General features: G+C 39.7%; 1 protein-coding gene across 3 annotated transcripts in view; it reads right to left on the reverse strand.

Moving 5' to 3' along the window:
• Nucleotides 1-13671, reverse strand: part of LOC137645937 (carbonyl reductase [NADPH] 1-like) — a 69829-nt gene extending 56158 nt beyond the window's left edge. The window contains exons 1-2 of one of the 3 annotated variants that reach the window (XM_068379003.1): nucleotides 13498-13671; nucleotides 11451-11486 (exon numbers count right to left, since the gene is read on the reverse strand). In XM_068379003.1, the coding sequence (XP_068235104.1) occupies nucleotides 11451-11474 (24 nt within the window). In that variant the 5' untranslated portion in view covers nucleotides 11475-11486; nucleotides 13498-13671. Of the gene's footprint in view, nucleotides 1-11450; nucleotides 11487-13321; nucleotides 13437-13497 lie in introns of those variants that run through there. The other 2 variants (XM_068379004.1, XM_068379005.1) reach the window with 2 other exon arrangements.
• Nucleotides 13672-18373: the final 4702 nt, after the last annotated feature.

Here is an 18373-nt window from a genome sequence, read left to right on the forward strand (position 1 = left end):
ACTCTGCCTTATAAGTACGTCTTCCTTACGGAGCCTCGCGATCCTCTTAGGATGCTGATCGACCCCTAGGAGCTGAAGTATCAAGGGTTGCAACCCATACAACAGGACCTCATCAAACCCCTAATCTAGGCGCTCTCAAGAAATGACTTTGACCACCCGCCAAATCAACCAGGATGCGAAAGGCTTCTTAGCCTTCCGGACAACCCATAAAAACAACATTAAAAAACATTTCAAGAGAAAGATTAAAAGGATCTGGAATTAGGGAATTGTAGTGGTTGAGCCCTCACCCACTACTGCACTCGCTGCCACGAATGGTCCCAGTGTGTAGCAGTCCTCGTAAAGAGACTGGACATCCTTTAGATAAAAAGACGCGAACACTGACTTGCTTCTCCGATAGGTTGCGTCCATTATACTTCGCAGAGATCTATTTTGCTTAAAGGCCACGGCAGTTGCAACAGCTCTAACTTCGTGCGTCTTCACCTTAAGCAAAGCTCGGTCTTCCTCACTCAGATGTGAATGAGCTTCTCGTATTAACAGTCTGATAAAGTATGATAAAGCATTCTTTGACATAGGCAAAGATGGTTTCTTAACTGAACACCATAAAGCTTCAGATTGGCCTCGTAAAGGTTTGGTACGCTTTAAATAGAACTTAAGAGCTCTCACAGGGCATAAGACTCTTTCTAGTTCATTGCCTACAATCTCCGATAAGCTGGGAATATCGAAAGATTTAGGCCAAGGCCGAGAAGGCAGCACATTTGGCTAGAAAACCAAGTTGTAGCGAACAGGTGGCTTTTTCTGACAAAAATCCGATGTTCTTGCTGAAGGCATGAATCTCACTGACTCTTTTAGCTGAGGCTAAGCATACCAGGAAAAGTGTCTTTAAAGTGAGATCTTTCAGGGAGGCTGATTGTAGCGGCTCAAACCTGTCTGACATGAGGAATCTTAGTACCACGTCTAAATTCCAACCAGGGGTAGCCAAACGACGCTCCTTGGTGGTCTCAAAAGACTTAAGGAGGTCTTGAAGATCTTTATTGTTGGAAAGATCTAAGCCTCTATGCCGGAAGACCGATGCCAACATGCTTCTGTAGCCCTTGATAGTGGGAGCTGAAAGGGATCGTCCTTTTCACTGGTATAAGAGAAAATCAGCTATTTGAGCTACAGAGGTACTGGTCGAGGATACAGAAACTGACTTGCACCAGTCTCGGAAGACTTCCCACTTCGATTGGTAGACTCTAATGGTGGATGCTCTCCTTGCTCTAGCAATCGCACTCGCTGCCTCCTTCAAAAAGCCTCTAGCTCTCGAGAGTCTTTCGATAGTCTGAAGGCAGTCAGACGAAGAGCGAGGAGGCTTTGGTGTACCTTCTTTACGTGAGGCTGACGTAGAAGGTCCACCCTTAGAGTAAGACTTCTGGGAACGTCTACTAGCCATCGAAGTACCTCGGTGAACCATTCTCTCGCGGGCCAGAGGGGAGCAACTAACGTCAACCTTGTCCCTTCGTGAGAGGCGAACTTCTGCAGTACCTTGTTGACAATCTTGAACGGTGGGAATGCGTAGAGATCCAGATGTGACCAATCTAGGAGGAAGGCATCTATATGTATTGCTGCTGGGTCCGGGACTGGGGAGCAATAGATTGGAAGCCTCTTGGTCAGCGAGGTTGCAAAGAGATCTATGGTTGGTTGGCCCCAAGTGGCCCAAAGTCTCTTGCACACATCCTTGTGGAGGGTCAATTCTGTTGGAATTACTTGCCCTTTCCGACTGAGACAATCTGCTATGACATTCCAGTTGCCTAGGATGAACCTCGTTACTAGGGAGATGTCTTGACCTTTTGACCAGATGAGCAGGTCCCTTGCGATCTCGTACAACGTCAGTGAGTGGGTACCTCCTTGTTTGGAGATGTACGCCAAGGCCGTGGTGTTGTCTGAGTTTACTTCCACCACTTTGCCTCGAAGGAGAGACTTGAAGCTTTTCAAGGCCAGATGTACTGCCAACAGCTCCTTGCAGTTGATATGCATGCTCCTCTGACTCGAGTTCCACAGTCCTGAGCATTCCCAACCGTCTAGTGTCGCGCCCCAGCCCACGTCCGATGCGTCCGAGAAGAGAACGTGGTTGGGAGTCTGAACAGCCAGGGGAAGACCCTCTCTTAGGTTGATATTGTCCTTCCACCAAGTCAGACAAGACTTTATCTTTTCGGAAATCGGGATCGAGACCGCTTCTAGCGTCTTGTCCTTTTTCCAGTGAAAAGCTAGATGGTATTGAAGAGGACGGAGGTGTAGTCTTCCTAGTAACACAAATTGTTCCACGGATGACAGCATCCCTACCAGACTCATCCACAGCCTGACTGAGCAGCGTTCCTTCTTCAGCATCTTCTGGATGGATAGCAGGGCTTGATCTATTCTGGGGGCTGATCGTCTTGTTGTTCAGCAACGTCCTCATCAGATAGTTCCTCATCCGAAAACTGATGAGGAAACGGCAACGGAGTGGGCAACGTCTGGCTCGCTGAGTCCGGTCGCACTGGTGCATGCGTGACGGAGCCGGACGCAACATCATGGAACTGCTGCACAGTCTGTGAACTGTCAACAACCATGGGTGCGCGAAGAAGCACAGCGTCCACCCGAGACTGTCTAGACCGTCTGGGTTGTGCAGTCAACACCATACCGGGTTGCTGAGGTTGACGCACTGCGTCAAAACAAGTCACCTCTGCTGGTTGTTGAACGTCCTGAACGTCAACAACCACCTCCGAGCGTCGCTTAACGTCAACGTGCAGCTGGCAACCCACACTGGGTCGCATCGGTGGAGGAACCACCTCAACTGGCAGACGCGAGAAGGTTACCTCAGCGTCAACAGGACGCACAACCGACCGGTTGGAAGGTTGTTGGCCAGAAGGTTCGGCAGCAACCTTCTCCGCATTAAAGTCCTCTATCAAGGACGCAAGCTTGGACTGCATGTCTTGCAGCAAAGCCCATTTAGGGTCTACGGGAGCAGGTGCGGCAACAGACGGGGTTAGCGACTGAGGCGGTACCGCTTTCCATCCCTGAAAGCCTTGTTTATGCATGACATAATTGTACAGCAAAACTTCAAAGGCTCGAAAACAGCTGTGAAGTTGACCTGTAAAAAACTTGGAGCGTCTCCTGGCCAGGCGCCAGGGAGAGTCTACGAGATTTGAGAAGTCTATCTGGGCAGAGGCATGAACTCCCAAGCCGAGAACTTCTCTCGTGTCATATCAGACTCTCGCTCTATAAGCCAGTTTAAAAGAAGGGAAAGCAAAGGCTGTATCCCCCCAACCTCCTCCTGGTGATAAACCAGTCGCCTAGCAAACGTAAAGCTCTCTAGGAGAGCGAGAGAGCACTAGCTTAAAAACAACGGCTTCGAAGTAGCTAGGCCTAGTGTAAGCTCTGACGTTTAGGCGAACGAGGAGCAGCAGTTACAAAAAGATCCGGACAAAGATCCTTAAAAAAAATCATCATGATTTAATTAAAGTCCATAGAGGGCTAAGCAGCTTTAGGCTCCTCTCCATCTGACAGAGTCCTCAAGGTAATATCAGTAGGAGGGGGAACAGCAACTTCCTCATCTACAGGAACCTTGTCCGATAAAAGCTGAGTCTCAAGCAAGGGAGAGACCTACCGTGGTGGCAATGCTTTACAAGCAGAGTCCACACTCACTGGTGCATTAGTAGCGGACCAGGACACAACGTCATGTAACTGCTTGACAGTCTGTGAACTGTCAACAACTGAACTGTCAACCACAACAGGTGCGTGAGGACGCACAGCGTCCACTCGAGACTGCTTTGACTGCCTAGACTGAGCAGTCAAAACAAGTCTAGAATGCGGAGGTTGACGCACAGCGTCAAAACAAGTCAACTCCGATTGTTAGCGAACGTCTTGAACGTCAACAGGAGCATCAGCAAGTGGCCTAACGTCCAAATGCGGCTGAAAATCCACACGAGACCGCATCGAGTGTGGTTCTAAACAACCTGACTGACGTGACTTAGCTACGCCAACATCAACAGGAAGCACAAAGGAACATTAGGTTGGCTGAAAGCCAGGATATCGATGAGATAAACGGCTAGACTCAACGGACTAATCGGCAGAATAGTCTTCCATAAGGGAGGCAAGCATATTCTGCATGTCTTGCCGTACAACCCATTAAGGATCAACGGAAATGGTTGTGGTAAGAGACGAGGGTAACATCTGTGACCGCAACACTTTGCCAACAAAAAAGACTCTCGGAGTCTGTGTTACGCTTTTGTTAGGCGGCGAGCAGTTATCCGATGACTGCATAGGGTCAGAGCTGTCCTAATGGCTGTAACCAGGACGCTGGACCTGTCCTGAAAGGACTGACTTTCGCTTAAGAGCTTCGAAACCTTGTGACAGGTTTCTTATGCGAAAAGCCTTCGGATGACGAGGAGAAAAAACGTCTCTCTCGTCTTATGGTAGGGGAGATCTTGGTAAGATACACCCAATACCATAGAGGGAAACGTCTGTTCGTTGATCAAGGCCTCTCGAACCCATAAGTCGTTTGACATTACTTCTCCCCTGTTTGGGAGCTTGCAAGAGGTCCCGAACTAGGTGAACGACAGGCACGAACAGACGAACCCTCGGACGCAACACTGTAACACTTTGCGCAATATCACTTTATCACTTCGATTTTCTGTTTTGCACTTATTTCACTGAAATCGAAACTTTTACTGATTTCTACCTGAAACACGCAATTCTACCCTTCATTAAAAGGTAGTAATCTACCTGAAACACGCAATTCTACCCTTCATTAAAAGGTAGTAATTGCGAAATCAGTCGTATAATGCAAGCTCATTAATACCAGCAAAAAACAGAAAACATATTTAAAGATAAAAAATTCAGTGGCTGGGAAAGAGACTAAACACTAGTTCATATAAACTATGTTTTCAATCTCTCACCGCACATAGCCTGGGGACGAGAACAAAAAACTAAAAACGTTTTATCCTTTCTCCCCGTACAGAGACTAGGGACGAGAGTAACTCGAGAACAACGTTACCCGCTTGAACGGAACGTTTTCTCTCCTCTCTCTCCCTCCGTCTCTATCTCTCTCTCTCTTTCTCTCTTGATTTCGCACCTAAGAGAAGAGCCCAATTACATTTCGTCAAAAAAACATGTTATTTGACCAAAGGAAAAAACTGAAAGGTTTTTCAATTAAAAAGTTCCTTTAAAAAAGAATTTAAAACATTTAAGCTTTGAAAGAATAATGAACAAAACGTCAGAATCGATTTACTCTTTCTGCAAAGTGAAACCGTGATACTCTCTCTCTCTATCGTAACGATAGAGCGCAAACTGCGTAGTATAAATAAACTTAACGTTAGTTCATCTTTGAAAACAGTACGAAGACTATTCAAAGAAATTCTTTCATAAAATATTTATTAAAAATATTCATTTAAAAGGTTTTAAATCATTAGCTCTTTAAAAGCTATTTACGATTGCAAAGGGCTCAACGTTGTTTAACTTCGGTTTCCAAGTTAGGACCGCCTACTCTCAAGAAAGGTCGCATATAAACAAAACATTAAAATTTATTTTTATATGTTTATAATAAATGGAAAGTTAATCGAAGAGGCCTAATAAAGGTGGAGAGATATAAAATATATAGAGGAAAATCTATAATTAATTTATAACGTGATAAGATAATTACTAAAAGCCTAAACACACTTTCGTCTAAGGGAAGGGTCGGCCATTTAAAAGTGAAAGAAAGTCCATACTCTCTTTGTCACCATAATTAAATCTATCCAAAACGAGTTCAAGATTTAAGATGAAGATAAAACACCTGCACTGCGAAAGCTCAAACCAGAATATAGTACTTCACCAAAGATGATGGGAAAAACTCCAGGTTTCAACAGCGAGTAAAGTACGTCTTGTCGACACGTCGACAGAGAGAAAATTGAGTCTTTGTTTACATAGAGCTTGGTATCTGGCCGACAGATGGCGCTGTTGGGCACACCCGCAACCTGTATAGCGACCGCTGGCGAGTTTTTTTCTGTACAGTTTGTCTGTCGAGCAACAGAGTTGCAGCTATATATTCACCGGCTAAGTTAAATATTTAAAAAGTTCTTTTCTTCCCTGGACATTACAGTATATCCTTATTGGTCCCATTAGAGTGAAGAAGGTGACCAAAAACTTCCTAACTGCTTGTCATAGGGATGTAATAGTGTTAGGGCCACAGCAGTACTCTACTAGAATATGGAAAACCTAGTGCCTCAACAGGAAGATGATGTTGCCAGTGTCAAAATCAGCCAAGTCAAGAGGAATATTTGGTACACTGACCCATCCTCCCCCTTATCCAAAAAGATGGAGAAGCTTCTTCTTGGCAGACATAACCTCCAAGAAAGGAGCTGCATTATGTAACTCACCAGTATCAGACATCTGACCAGTCTGTAACAGTTGTGGCTACTGCCACCCCTTGAAAAGAAAGGGGAACAATAAAGAGGTAGAAGAGCCAGCCATTATACTTATCGAGTCTTATGCCAAGTGCATTACTTTAGATGGGATGCATACCAAGGCATTTAAGGGAACAAAGTGTTACACAACTACAAAGAGCTCACCTCAGGAACTAAGGAAAAGGGGGTCGAAGGGTATGGGGCAATGTCTGTAAGGTACAGAGAGGCAAGAGTGGTCTGACACCAGACCCACCTTTAACTCTTAAGTATGTCAACATATAAATCGGATGCCTACTGACAGGTTAAGGCTTGTTAGTTCTTCCACCAGATGGCAGCGGTACCCACAGACCAAAGTCACGTATGTAAGCAAGCAACCTTACTCAGTCGAAAGGAAGTGTCTAGACATTCCCTTCATATTCCTGCTAGGGCTAATAAGAAGGCTGTGACACTCATATGCAGTGTTGAGTCCTGCACAAGTAACACTGCAATGCCCTGACATGACACCGGGCAACTTTCATGTCAACATACACTGAGAGAAAGGATCAAGAAGGTCTCAAGCTCGTGTTTGATCAAGAGGGTCTCGAGTTGGCGTACTGGTACTGGGTTTTCATCATATAGTCTGTAAGAGGGCAAAGATAACAGAAACCTCATCCATCAAAAGTTTGACATGATGAAGATCCTGAAACTCTCCTAGTCTATTGCCAATGAAGAGAGGTGACTGCCTTGAAGGAAAGATCCCTATGATATCCGGTGTTCCACAGGGTAGTGTTCTTGGCCCATTACTTTTCATACTATATACACATGACATGTGGTTTGGCCTAGAAAATAAGCTTGTTGCATATGCAGATGATGCTACTCTCTTTGCATCAATTCCATCCCCTGAATGTAGATCTGGGGTTGGTGAATCCCTTAATAGAGATTTAGCTAAAATTAGTGCATGGTGCAAATTATGGGGTATGAAGTTGAATCCTAACAAAACTCAAAGTATGATTGTAAGTAGGTCAAGGACGGTGGCTCCTCAACATCCGGATCTCAGTATTGATAATGTTTCTTTAAATTTGTATGACTCTTTCAAAATTTTAGGCGTGATTCTTGACAGCAAATTTACTTTTGAGAAACATATAAGGTCTGTGTCTTCTTCAATTGCACAAAAAATTGGCTTATTGAGAAAGTCTTTTAAGATATTCGGTGATCAATCTATTCTGAAGAAATGTTTTAATTCTTTTATTCTACCTTGTTTTGAGTATTGTTCTCCTGTCTGGTCTTCAGCTGCTGATTCTCATCTTAATTTGTTGGACAGAAACTTACGGTCTATTAAATTTCTTATTCCTGATCTAGATATTAATCTCTGGCACCGTCGATCAATTAGTTCATTATGCATGTTGCATAAGATTTTTCATAACTCTGACCATCCTTTACATTCAGATCTCCCTGGACAATTCTATCCTGTTCGTAATACTAGGCAGGCAGTTAATTCTAATAGCCAGGCCTTCTCCATCATAAGACTCAATACTACGCAGTACTCTAGAAGTTTTATTCCAGATGTTACCAAGTTGTGGAATGATCTTCCTAATCGGGTTGTTGAATCAGTAGAACTTCAAAAGTTCAAAGTTGGAGCAAATGCTTTTTTGTTGACCAGGCGGACATGAGTCTTTTTATAGTTTATATATGACATATTTGTTGTTGACGTTGTTAATAGTTTATATATGATATATCTCTTTTGACATTACTTTTTTTAGAATGATTTATTGTTAATTTGTTCTCTTCAGTTATTTATTTCCTTATTTCCTTTCCTCACTGGGCTATTTTTCCCTGTTGGAGCCCCTGGGCTTATAGCATCTTGCTTTTCCAATTAGGGTTGTAGCTTGGATAGTAATAATAATAATAATAATAATGACTGCCTCAGAGTGTCGGTAGGCACGTAAACCAGTGTCCGGAGGATGAGACCTATCCCATCCCTGGATCTAAGTCCACAGAATAGGCAAGACTGCTTCCCCCCAAGGAGGAGGGATACACAATACTAGGGAGCCCCTTTCTGTCAAATTCTATTGCCGAAGGAGAGACAAGAGATGGTTCTTTGAGGCAAAGAAACTATGGTGCCCTCAGATTAGCAGGAGGCACGTGTGTTAATGCCTATAGGATAAAGGTAATTCCACCCCAGGATCTATTTCCCAGGGTATGCAAGACAGCTCAAAACTTCCTTCGAGCATAGACCATTCCCCAGAGGAAGAGGAATACAAACTATCGAAGAGCTTCTTCAGTAGAGCATACAAGAAAGTGTGATATGCTTTAAAGTGATATGACTGGAGAAACACTTTCTCTACAAACCCCCATTGTGGGATCTACCAGAGAGCTAGGTGAAAAAGACCCCTCTCAACTTGTGTTCACCACAGTACCACATAGAAGGGGCCAGGGAGCTAGACAATCAGTTTCACTCTACTGTACCTGGACAGTGCCAAGACTCAATCACTGGAGGGACCATTACCTGTAGCTGGTATGTCAAAAATTATCTGCCATAACGGGTTCACAATCCGCCTGACCGAGTTCTGGGGAAATGATCACTGAGTGAGCTCAATCACTTCCTCCTAGAGGGTGATGGTGGCTTCAAGGGCAGCAAATACATTATCTTTACCTGGCTTATAGTGCTGGTTATGGTATGTGTCATCTGCTACCAGTGCCACAGCAGTAACTTTCACACTGGGCTCACATTATGCTTGATTGACTCCTAAAGGAGTCGATCAGCAAGAAAGCTCTGTTACTTCTTTCTAACAAAGGAGAGCCACTCTTTAGGGGCAAGTACACTTCCTATATGAGGCATGAATTGGAAAGCGCCTCACCTTTGCATAGCATAAAGAATCAGTGTTGGGTCCTAGAAAAGACCGTTCACCTGCGTTCAGTCAAAGGAGAAAACTGTCATATTGAATTCACCACCATTCAACCAACCCGAAAGGTACCGGCTGAAGAATGAGAGCCAATATTCCTTCAAGAAGGAGAGCAGCTCAATGATGACTCTGATTATCAAGAAGATCAATTGCTGGTTCCTCTCACCTACGGTTGAATGTTATGGAGCCTCACAACAATACAATTTTTTTTCTTTCTCCTACAATACCAGTTTTTCTCAGAAGGACTGGGGTATTTTTCGAACATTCAGGAAAGAGGAAGGCCAAGGACGGTGCCCTTCATTCCAACCGACAGTGCCTGCGTTCGGTCCCGTAGGAGACAGGACACAAGTAGCAGCAACAAGCACCAACTTACCTTTCCTAGCTTGGTGTGTTCTTGGTAGCGAAAAGTCTCCTACGTACAGGGAGAGATAACACTCACAGCCTCATGAGACTCTCTGATTGGAGCATGTCAATCTACTGCTTGGGGATCTAGAACATAGGGATTCACTGTGTGGGGATCCACCTAGCACGTGGGGATCCAGCAAGTGGAGACTTAGAGTGTGGGAATCTAGTGTATAGTGAACTAGTATATGGCAATCTAGTGTGAGGGGATCTAGCACATGAATTCAAAAGACTTGGGGAATCTGCATAATATAACTTATGCATGACTCCCAAGAAAGCGGAGACCTTGGTCATGGAGAATAATCACATGACAACCTTACACGAGGAGATCTTACTTATGGGGACCTTGCACATTATGATCTAGCATGCAGGTATGTGTATGGAGACTAAGCGTGTAGACACTTGGCACATGAAGACAGCATTTAGTGACCTATTCTGAAATGAAACTTTCTAAGTCTCTACTTTTACTCAATGATGATCTTACGCGAGGAAGCAACGTTCTGTGTAAAGGAGACAATTGCGAATTATTATTATCATTATTACTAGCTAAGCTACAACCCTATTTGGAAAAGTAAGATGTTATAAGCCCCTGGGCTTCAACAGGGAAAAATAGCCCAGAGAGGAAAGGAAATAAAGAAATAAATAATTGATATAAGAAGTAATGAATACAGTAATCAAAGTAAAATCTTCTAAAAACATTAACAAGAACTATCCTCTGGGGTCATATGAGTAGAGATCGTACACGTGTAGGTGATCTTGCATATGAAGGAGAAGAGTGCTTACGCAGGGAATCGTGCATGTGAAGCTGTTCGTGCACATAAAAGTGCTATTAAGCGTGGTATGTGCAAGTCTGACTGGAACCGATGTAGCTGTCTTTCAGAAGATATTTTTCATCCTATGCATTAGTTGTCCCCGAAGTCTAATCATCCGATGAAGGTGGATCAAAACTGTCCTTATTGCTTGTACAAGATGGGGCAGTATGAGTCTGAGAATGTAGGGAGGTCTCTCTTCTTCAGCTTCTAGGCAGCAAAAGGGGACTAAGCAGCAGAGGTCAAGGTTGAAGGCACAGGGCTGGGAGGAGGGGGGAGAGGACATTTCTTCTCCTTCCAAGAAGCCGTCATCTGGGGCAATAGAACTACCAAAGATGAGGATCGATTATCAACTGCTCCCACAGCAGGTCAGGCCATATCAATGGGCGATTCATCAAGAGATCTTTCAGCAGAAGGAACAGCAGTAGTGTGAAGCGCTGCGGCAGTAAACTTAAGAGTCTTAGCAGAGGCTAGGAATTGGAGCACCATATCAATTGACAGAATGCTCTCAATACCTAAAGATGACCTTAGAATTTATATTTGTGTTGGAATAAACATGGATTTTTCTACTCTTTGCATAAGATGAAAGGAAAATACAGGTAAGCAGCATAAATCAATAACTACATTCCCCTCAGCAAAGGATTTAAGAATGCAAATTTGATAACCTTGTTGAATTTGTACAAAAAAGGCAGAGGTCTCTTAATCCACGGCAATTCAGTGTATTCATACAAAGTAACAAGATTAATAATGAGCCATTTCTCAACATCACTTGCCTGTTTTTATAACCAAGTTAATAATTTTTTTCAATGAAGCTCACTGATATAAGTATATTAACAAGAAAAACTTTAACATGACAATAAAATCCAAAGACTACATATATCATAATCGGCAAATAAAAAAAAAATCCTATCATAACTTTTGATTCAAACAGCTTGTAAAAATTCAAATACTGAACTTACAACAGCAACTCGTTTCCCAGCCATGTTGAATATCACCTGAAAGAAAAAAAATTGTAAAAGATAAAAATGAGGCCTAAATTTTATAATTAAAACAAAACCATGTGATACCTAACTTGAATTTAACTTCTGAAATTCACAGATTCATCATCCTCATAAATATAAAATCTGACTGAATTAAATTTATAACTTTGATGGACTCAAATTAAATTGTATGGTGCACATGCAAGATATTCAAACCCAAATATTATTTACTTTACTCAAATAAAAATATTATCATGCAGGTTCCTCATCAGTATATTTGAGCAAAATATTCGCATCTTGTATAAATCTCCCATTTTTTTTTTTTTTAAGAAAATAAATAAATCATTTTACTCAGTGAATATCCATTTGCTAATCATAAATTGAAATGCTGCTGAATGTTTCTCAATCTGAGTTAAAATCCAAAGGCCTACTTAAAAAAGATACTGTCTAATTAACCTAACATTCCTTAACCTAACAAAGGGCACAGGTCTTAAACTAACCAGGGACTTTCACTGTCATGGACCCTCCAAACATTTGATTCAGTGCTATAATCATAAAATGTATACTTGCTGCTTGGAATGACTAGGCCTACTGTAGTTTCTCTAATACTGCATGATGCTTGTTTGACAGTTATTTAACAAAGGATTGGTGTACAGGGCAGTATACAGAAGTTAGATTTTAGCAAATATGATAAATGCAAATTATAAATAATTGTGGGTAAATATTTACTGTTTCACCTCTTGTTAATATGCTTCTTTATGTATTTTTATTCACACATTCTTGTTATTTCCAATCGACTCTTTCATGTAACTTTTCATGGGATCGCTCCACTTTCGTGTAAAAATAATAATCTAATCAACCTTCCCCTAATAATACAAATGCAACACCAGTAATACCATATACTAGGAAAACTGATGTCAATGACATACTAAGAGTTGCAGGAAAATTACAGGGATATGAACTAACATTCCTTACATACCCAACCTAACCTAAATCGGTATGTCCTTCCTAGTCGCCTCCCTACGATACACTGCTTACCTTTGCGCACTGCTGTTGGTATCCATTAATGTAAGAATAAGTACATACAATCCTTATTAATAAGACAATGCAGTGTTTTCCGTTAAGGATGCATGGAAGAAAGTTGATTGGAAAGAACTAAATTTTATTAATACTTTGTGCGTCATTAATTAAGAATATGGTAAAGTTTTACTGTATTACAGATTCTCATTTCAAACAGAAAATATGGTAAAGTTTTACTGTATTACAGGTTCTCATTTCGAACAGAAAATATGTTTTCCTGTGATAAATAACGTGATTTGAACGAATTTGACCTTCATTTCAACCACAAACAAACAGAACAGCCAAATTGACTAACTTTAAGTAGCCGAACTGGTTGCTGTTATTACGGATGAAATGAAGGTCAAAACTGGTTAAATTACATTATTTTCTACAGGAATTAAGAATACTTATGAGGTGTCATTAATGCATACAATAATACCGTCGAATACAGCTTACGGTGCAAACCTAACCTGAAATTCCAGTTTCTAATATGACCCAGGATGCCACAATTTCTTCTTTGCCATTTGGCCAATAGAAGCTCTTATAAAACACTTGAAATCATTCTGCAGTTTAACCTTAATATAAAGTGATACCGAATCTAAACTATCTAATAGGTGTCAAGTTAAGCCAAGAAGATCGATGTACCATAGATTTGCTGTTAGTATAGTTTGTACGTTGCTCATTACAGGTGGTTTACGTACAGGCTATGTAAACAAAAGGTAATGATACAATTAACAGGTATGATAGACTGACTAATGTAGTTAGTAGACAAGTTAGATAGCTAAACTTACCTAGAATCCTAGACTTACTCTCAAATTTTGAGCTCTACCCGTCGTCTACCGTTGCATAAGATAAGCAAGCTGCAAGCAACCATGAGATTGGGGAGTTGCTATAAAAATTATAATTTAGAACTATTAACTTTTCTGCTCACAACAATCATGACAATTTTCTGAAAAGGAACACTTACCGAGTGAAATAGTCAAAAGGAAGAACGCTGACAACTCAATCAATTAAGCAGAGAGGTATTTAGACTTCAAATGCCTCGCCGACAACAAAACTCAAGGCCGAACTTCCGAACTTTAAGTTTGCCGCAAAGTCAAATCATCATTACCTGGCAACCACCGTCCACCTTACCCAAGCACCTTAACCGGTGGAAATGTGCGATAAGAAATTTTAAGCATCATTGTTACGTTGGTGAATGATGACTATGTATATTCAAAATGTTTCTACTATATAGTATTCTTTCTTGGATGATTTATCTAAACTAACTATTGGCTCGAATCGAGATACAGCAAACGTATTTAGTATGGCCTAGATACTATGATTATAACTGTGTGACTTACTACTACAATATGAAAGCTTACCAGTGAAATAAAAGATAAGATTCTAAAAAAAATGTATAATAATGTAGCAATTAGAAATAAGTAGAATACAAAGCCGGAATTCCCTGATACGAATGACAGGAAGAGTTTGGTAACTTTTATATACTATATAATCAAAAGGAAATTTAATTGATTCTGGGATTAGCCTACAATTTCCCCATCATCACTTTTCAACTCATGGGAGGTGATTATAATTTTGGTTTGACCATATATAGGCCTACTGGGACTGAAATAATGCCATGAAAAAAAAAATGAAGATATGAGCTCGAATTTAAGTCGGGAGGGAGAGGAAAGTTTACCATATACACGTTATCTGAATGCAAAAACTCAAAGTGGGGAATATTCAGACCACCCAACGAGAGTACATGCTAGAAAACACAAAGAAAATTCACGATGAAGCTAAATCAAGGAAAAACAACACCACATCACAACAAATGCAGCAGTTTTTAGTCAATTGCAGGACGAAGGCCTCGTCATGTCTGGGTATTGGCCAGTATAATACTCTGGCCAATGCAGATTGTTGATAGTGGGAGACTTATCAAATCGTTCATAGCAACTAACCAACCTAGTAGGCTATGGGTGGCGATACACAAACCCTTTCACCATGTTAAGGTATCCCCACTCATGAAATTATGTCATAGGTCATGGTAATTGATAAACTGCCTGCAAGTATTGTATCAAGGCATTACACCTGTGGCACCATTATAATGTCCACTAATGAACAAAAAACCATTCTTTATCTTATTTAGAGTTAACGATAAAATACTATTTTTAGATTACCAACTACTGCGACAGTGTGAAAATAATAGAGAGATCACCATTATAAATTCAATTTTATAATGTTCACAGATTTAATACGATGACATATATGGATTATCATTGTTATTATCACTACTAGCTAGGCTACAGCCGAAGTTAGAAGAGCCGGATGGTATCAACCCAAGGGCTCCATCAGGGGAAAAATAGTCCAGTGATTAAAGGAAATAAAGAAATGAAACTACAAGAGAAGTAATGAACAACTAAAATTAGATATTCTGAGCCGTAAAAAATTCAATATAGATCTTTCATGTATAAACTATGATCAGTTCTTAATAGGAAGCATGTAATTTGCATAAAAAAAAGCTTTATACATGAACTTTAGATAATAAAGTTTAGTTATAACATTGAAAAATTGTAATGAAAATAGAGAAAGGAATTATTAATCATTCTTTGTCACTTAAAAAACATTGTACCTCTTTGTTAGTATTTTTATTAGCTAGTTTGAATTCATTGAAGCAAGTTAAAAAATGCATTTTGTCTAAAACTAATTCATTAAACTACTAGTTTTGTCTAAAACTGCTTATACTTTCATATTTCAAACAATCTACGTAGGCAACTTTAATATCCAGAAGGAAGTTAATGGAAACAATGTTTTAGCATAGAGCTGCTTTCCAACACTGCACTGAAGTGGAACTTGAAATTTAATCAAGGTCCTCTTAATTTGTGCATTGACGGTAGTTTGTTCCTAGATTGTTCTGACATGAATGAATTTTATTTTTAAAGGTGAATATTTTTTTTTTTTTTTTTTGTAAGTGTAGGTTTGATATTGCAAAGTTCACTGTTTTCTGTGATACTCTTGAATACCAAAGAACGTATATGACAAACATGTTTTAGGTGCAACAAAACGTGAACATTGTACTATGTACGGAACAGAATTTTAAATTAATATGCTTAAATGTTTGGATTGGTGTCTTGTATCAGTATACTGTAGAAAATAGTGTATTACCTTATTAGTATGTGTTCTCATTTAGTATTAAAACCAGGTATATAAAAAAAGTATTGGACATGGTTCCTTAGTATTTTTTTTCCTTACACCCTCTTATAGAGAAGACAGATGAAAGCCATTAAGCATTTTGTGGGAGGGGGAATGGTCGAAAGCTTTGATGGAAGAAAATGAAAAAGGACAGTATCTAGGTAATTATGATTTGAGTCAGAAAAATTGTCCTTGTGCAAGTAGGTTACATATGCCAATTGGAAAGACTAGCTGGAAATGTACAATGTTAGCCCATTGAGTGGGCACACTTCTGGACGAGAATATTGCATTTGCAATGAAGCTTCCATAGGGCAATAATCTCCAGCTAGTGCCAATTCAAGAGAGATTACTTTATGTATTCATGTAATATGTTGACTGTATCCAAAATATCTGAGTTTATTTACACCTATTCTGCAATATTTACTGTTATAGAATAGAGCTGGAAAGGAAGGTTGGTGGTACAGCATACATACAAACTTGTACTGTATCTAGCTCACTATGCTTACTTGGTAATAATGTAACTCTGTGAACCCTCCATTTATTCAGTTGGAAGGGCTTCGTGTGTTTATACAATTATAAAAGTATTGAATAATAACATCGGAGTACAATGTAAATAAGGAAGGTAATTTAGGTCAGGTTAGATGTGGTATCTTGGGTTAGTATGTTTCCCCCTTTCCTTAAAGACACATCGATTACTGACAGCCAAGAAAAAGTAATTCAGACAGAATTGCAAAACTACATCATAAAAATTATTCAATTATTAACTGCTACTTCTCTCTCTCTCTCTCTCTCTCTCTCTCTCTCTCTCTCTCTCTCTCTCTCTCTCTCTCTCTCTCTCTCTCTCTCTCTCTCTCTCTCTCTCTCTCTCTCAAAAGAAATCAATCACTGAAAGACAATTCTAAATCAATCAAGTAATTATGTACATGAAATCGTAAGTATATACAAACTATATCAAACTACATTCCCACATCTCTCCTATCAGTAGATAACGTTTTTTGTCTGATGTATTCATAAATACGTCAGAAACACGTCTTTCCGTATTCATACTCTTTGCCCGAAATTACCTCAAATCTCTCTCTCTCTCTCTCTCTCTCTCTCTCTCTCTCTCTCTCTCTCTCTCTCTCTCTCTCTCTCTCTCTCTCTCTCTCTCTCTCTCTCTCTTTTAAATTCATCTTCTAGATCCAAATAATCTCAAAGTAAATCACAACTGAATTCAAATGTGGAAGAATAAAACGAGAAAATTAGTGTTCATTTAGAGGCCTAAAGATAAGAGTTGTTACATATCACTACAAAGCATTACTTGTTACGTACTGTACTAATTATTCACAAAAAATTAAATCACTTGTAAAAGTAGGCCTATACGTCAACTAGTATACAGTACAAAGATATCATAAAAAGTTAAACATTTCAACTCTAGTATTATACCATTAAAACTTTTGAAAATCCAAAAGTTCTTAACCAATAATACAATTTTGAACCGAAGGATTTACAAACAGGAATCGCTTTTGCGAAATAAACTCATACTTTAAATCCGTGGTGAAAGAGATTTGGCATTATCTAAGGCAAAACATCAGGAATTATTGATGAATGCAAAAGAGTACCCAACCAATCAAAAACTTCAATGAGCTGACAATTTGATTAATGACAAAATCTCACTACAGCTTCCAGATTTCTCCTTTGTATAAAAGGCAATCTTGAGTGGTTTAAGGGTTGTTAAGGCTTCCATCACCCCATACCTGATTCTATGTAATGTTAGACATGAAAAGGATGACTTTACTCAAAGACGAAGACTAAAGGACTGATTTATCTTTATTAGAAGCACTCCTTACATAGAAGGCTGTTAGGGAGTCTGCAGCCTCCAGTATATAGTACTGCCAAAGTCTAGCGCACATCACACAAGTGCTTTTACCAAGAAGCGCAATTATGTTTTGAAGAGGTCAAACATTCCTCTTCCTTTTGTTAGATAAAAACACAATTAAATAAGCTCAACGCTTCTCTGATCAAAATTTTTAAAGGTCTGGTTTTCTGCAGCGATTACTCTTCTGAATAATTTGGCGATAGCATAGAATTTGTCATTGGAGAACTTGATGCAATGGACTTGAAGTGACTGTTAATTCATATTCTCTTAGTTTAGAATTCATGTTTTGTATGCTTTCTGGCATATTCTAGCATTTGATATCATATATAAAAGCAAGCTAGGCATGGCTTTAATTTTATTGCTTGGATTACTTAAAGGAACAAGATTTTACAGTAAGATACTAAATACCAAAGAATGTCAGACTAGTGTGGTAGTGTTTGAGTGCCACATTGTCAATTCATTTGTTTTCAAACGTCTCATTATTTCTACAATAATATGTTGAGACATCGTCTGTGTGTTTACTGGATGAAAAATAAAATATGCTTGTTATGAAACAGTATTTAGGAATTATTTCATAAAAAATGAGACATTTACGAAGATCAGAATATTATATTGAGAATGAAAGCGAGTGTTTGCATGGATGAACATGTACAGTAGGTTACATGTACTGCGCCTCATTACATATGACCAAGTTTAATATTGGTTCTGGATTTTTTTTTTTTCGTGTGATTAAAGTATGAATCAGTATATTTAGAATTCTCAGCTAATTTTTGATATAGATACGCCTTTGTCATTGATAGACTAGAATACT

This window comes from Palaemon carinicauda, chromosome 8 (genome assembly GCF_036898095.1).
Source record: "Palaemon carinicauda isolate YSFRI2023 chromosome 8, ASM3689809v2, whole genome shotgun sequence".
Classification (NCBI taxonomy): domain Eukaryota; kingdom Metazoa; phylum Arthropoda; class Malacostraca; order Decapoda; family Palaemonidae; genus Palaemon; species Palaemon carinicauda.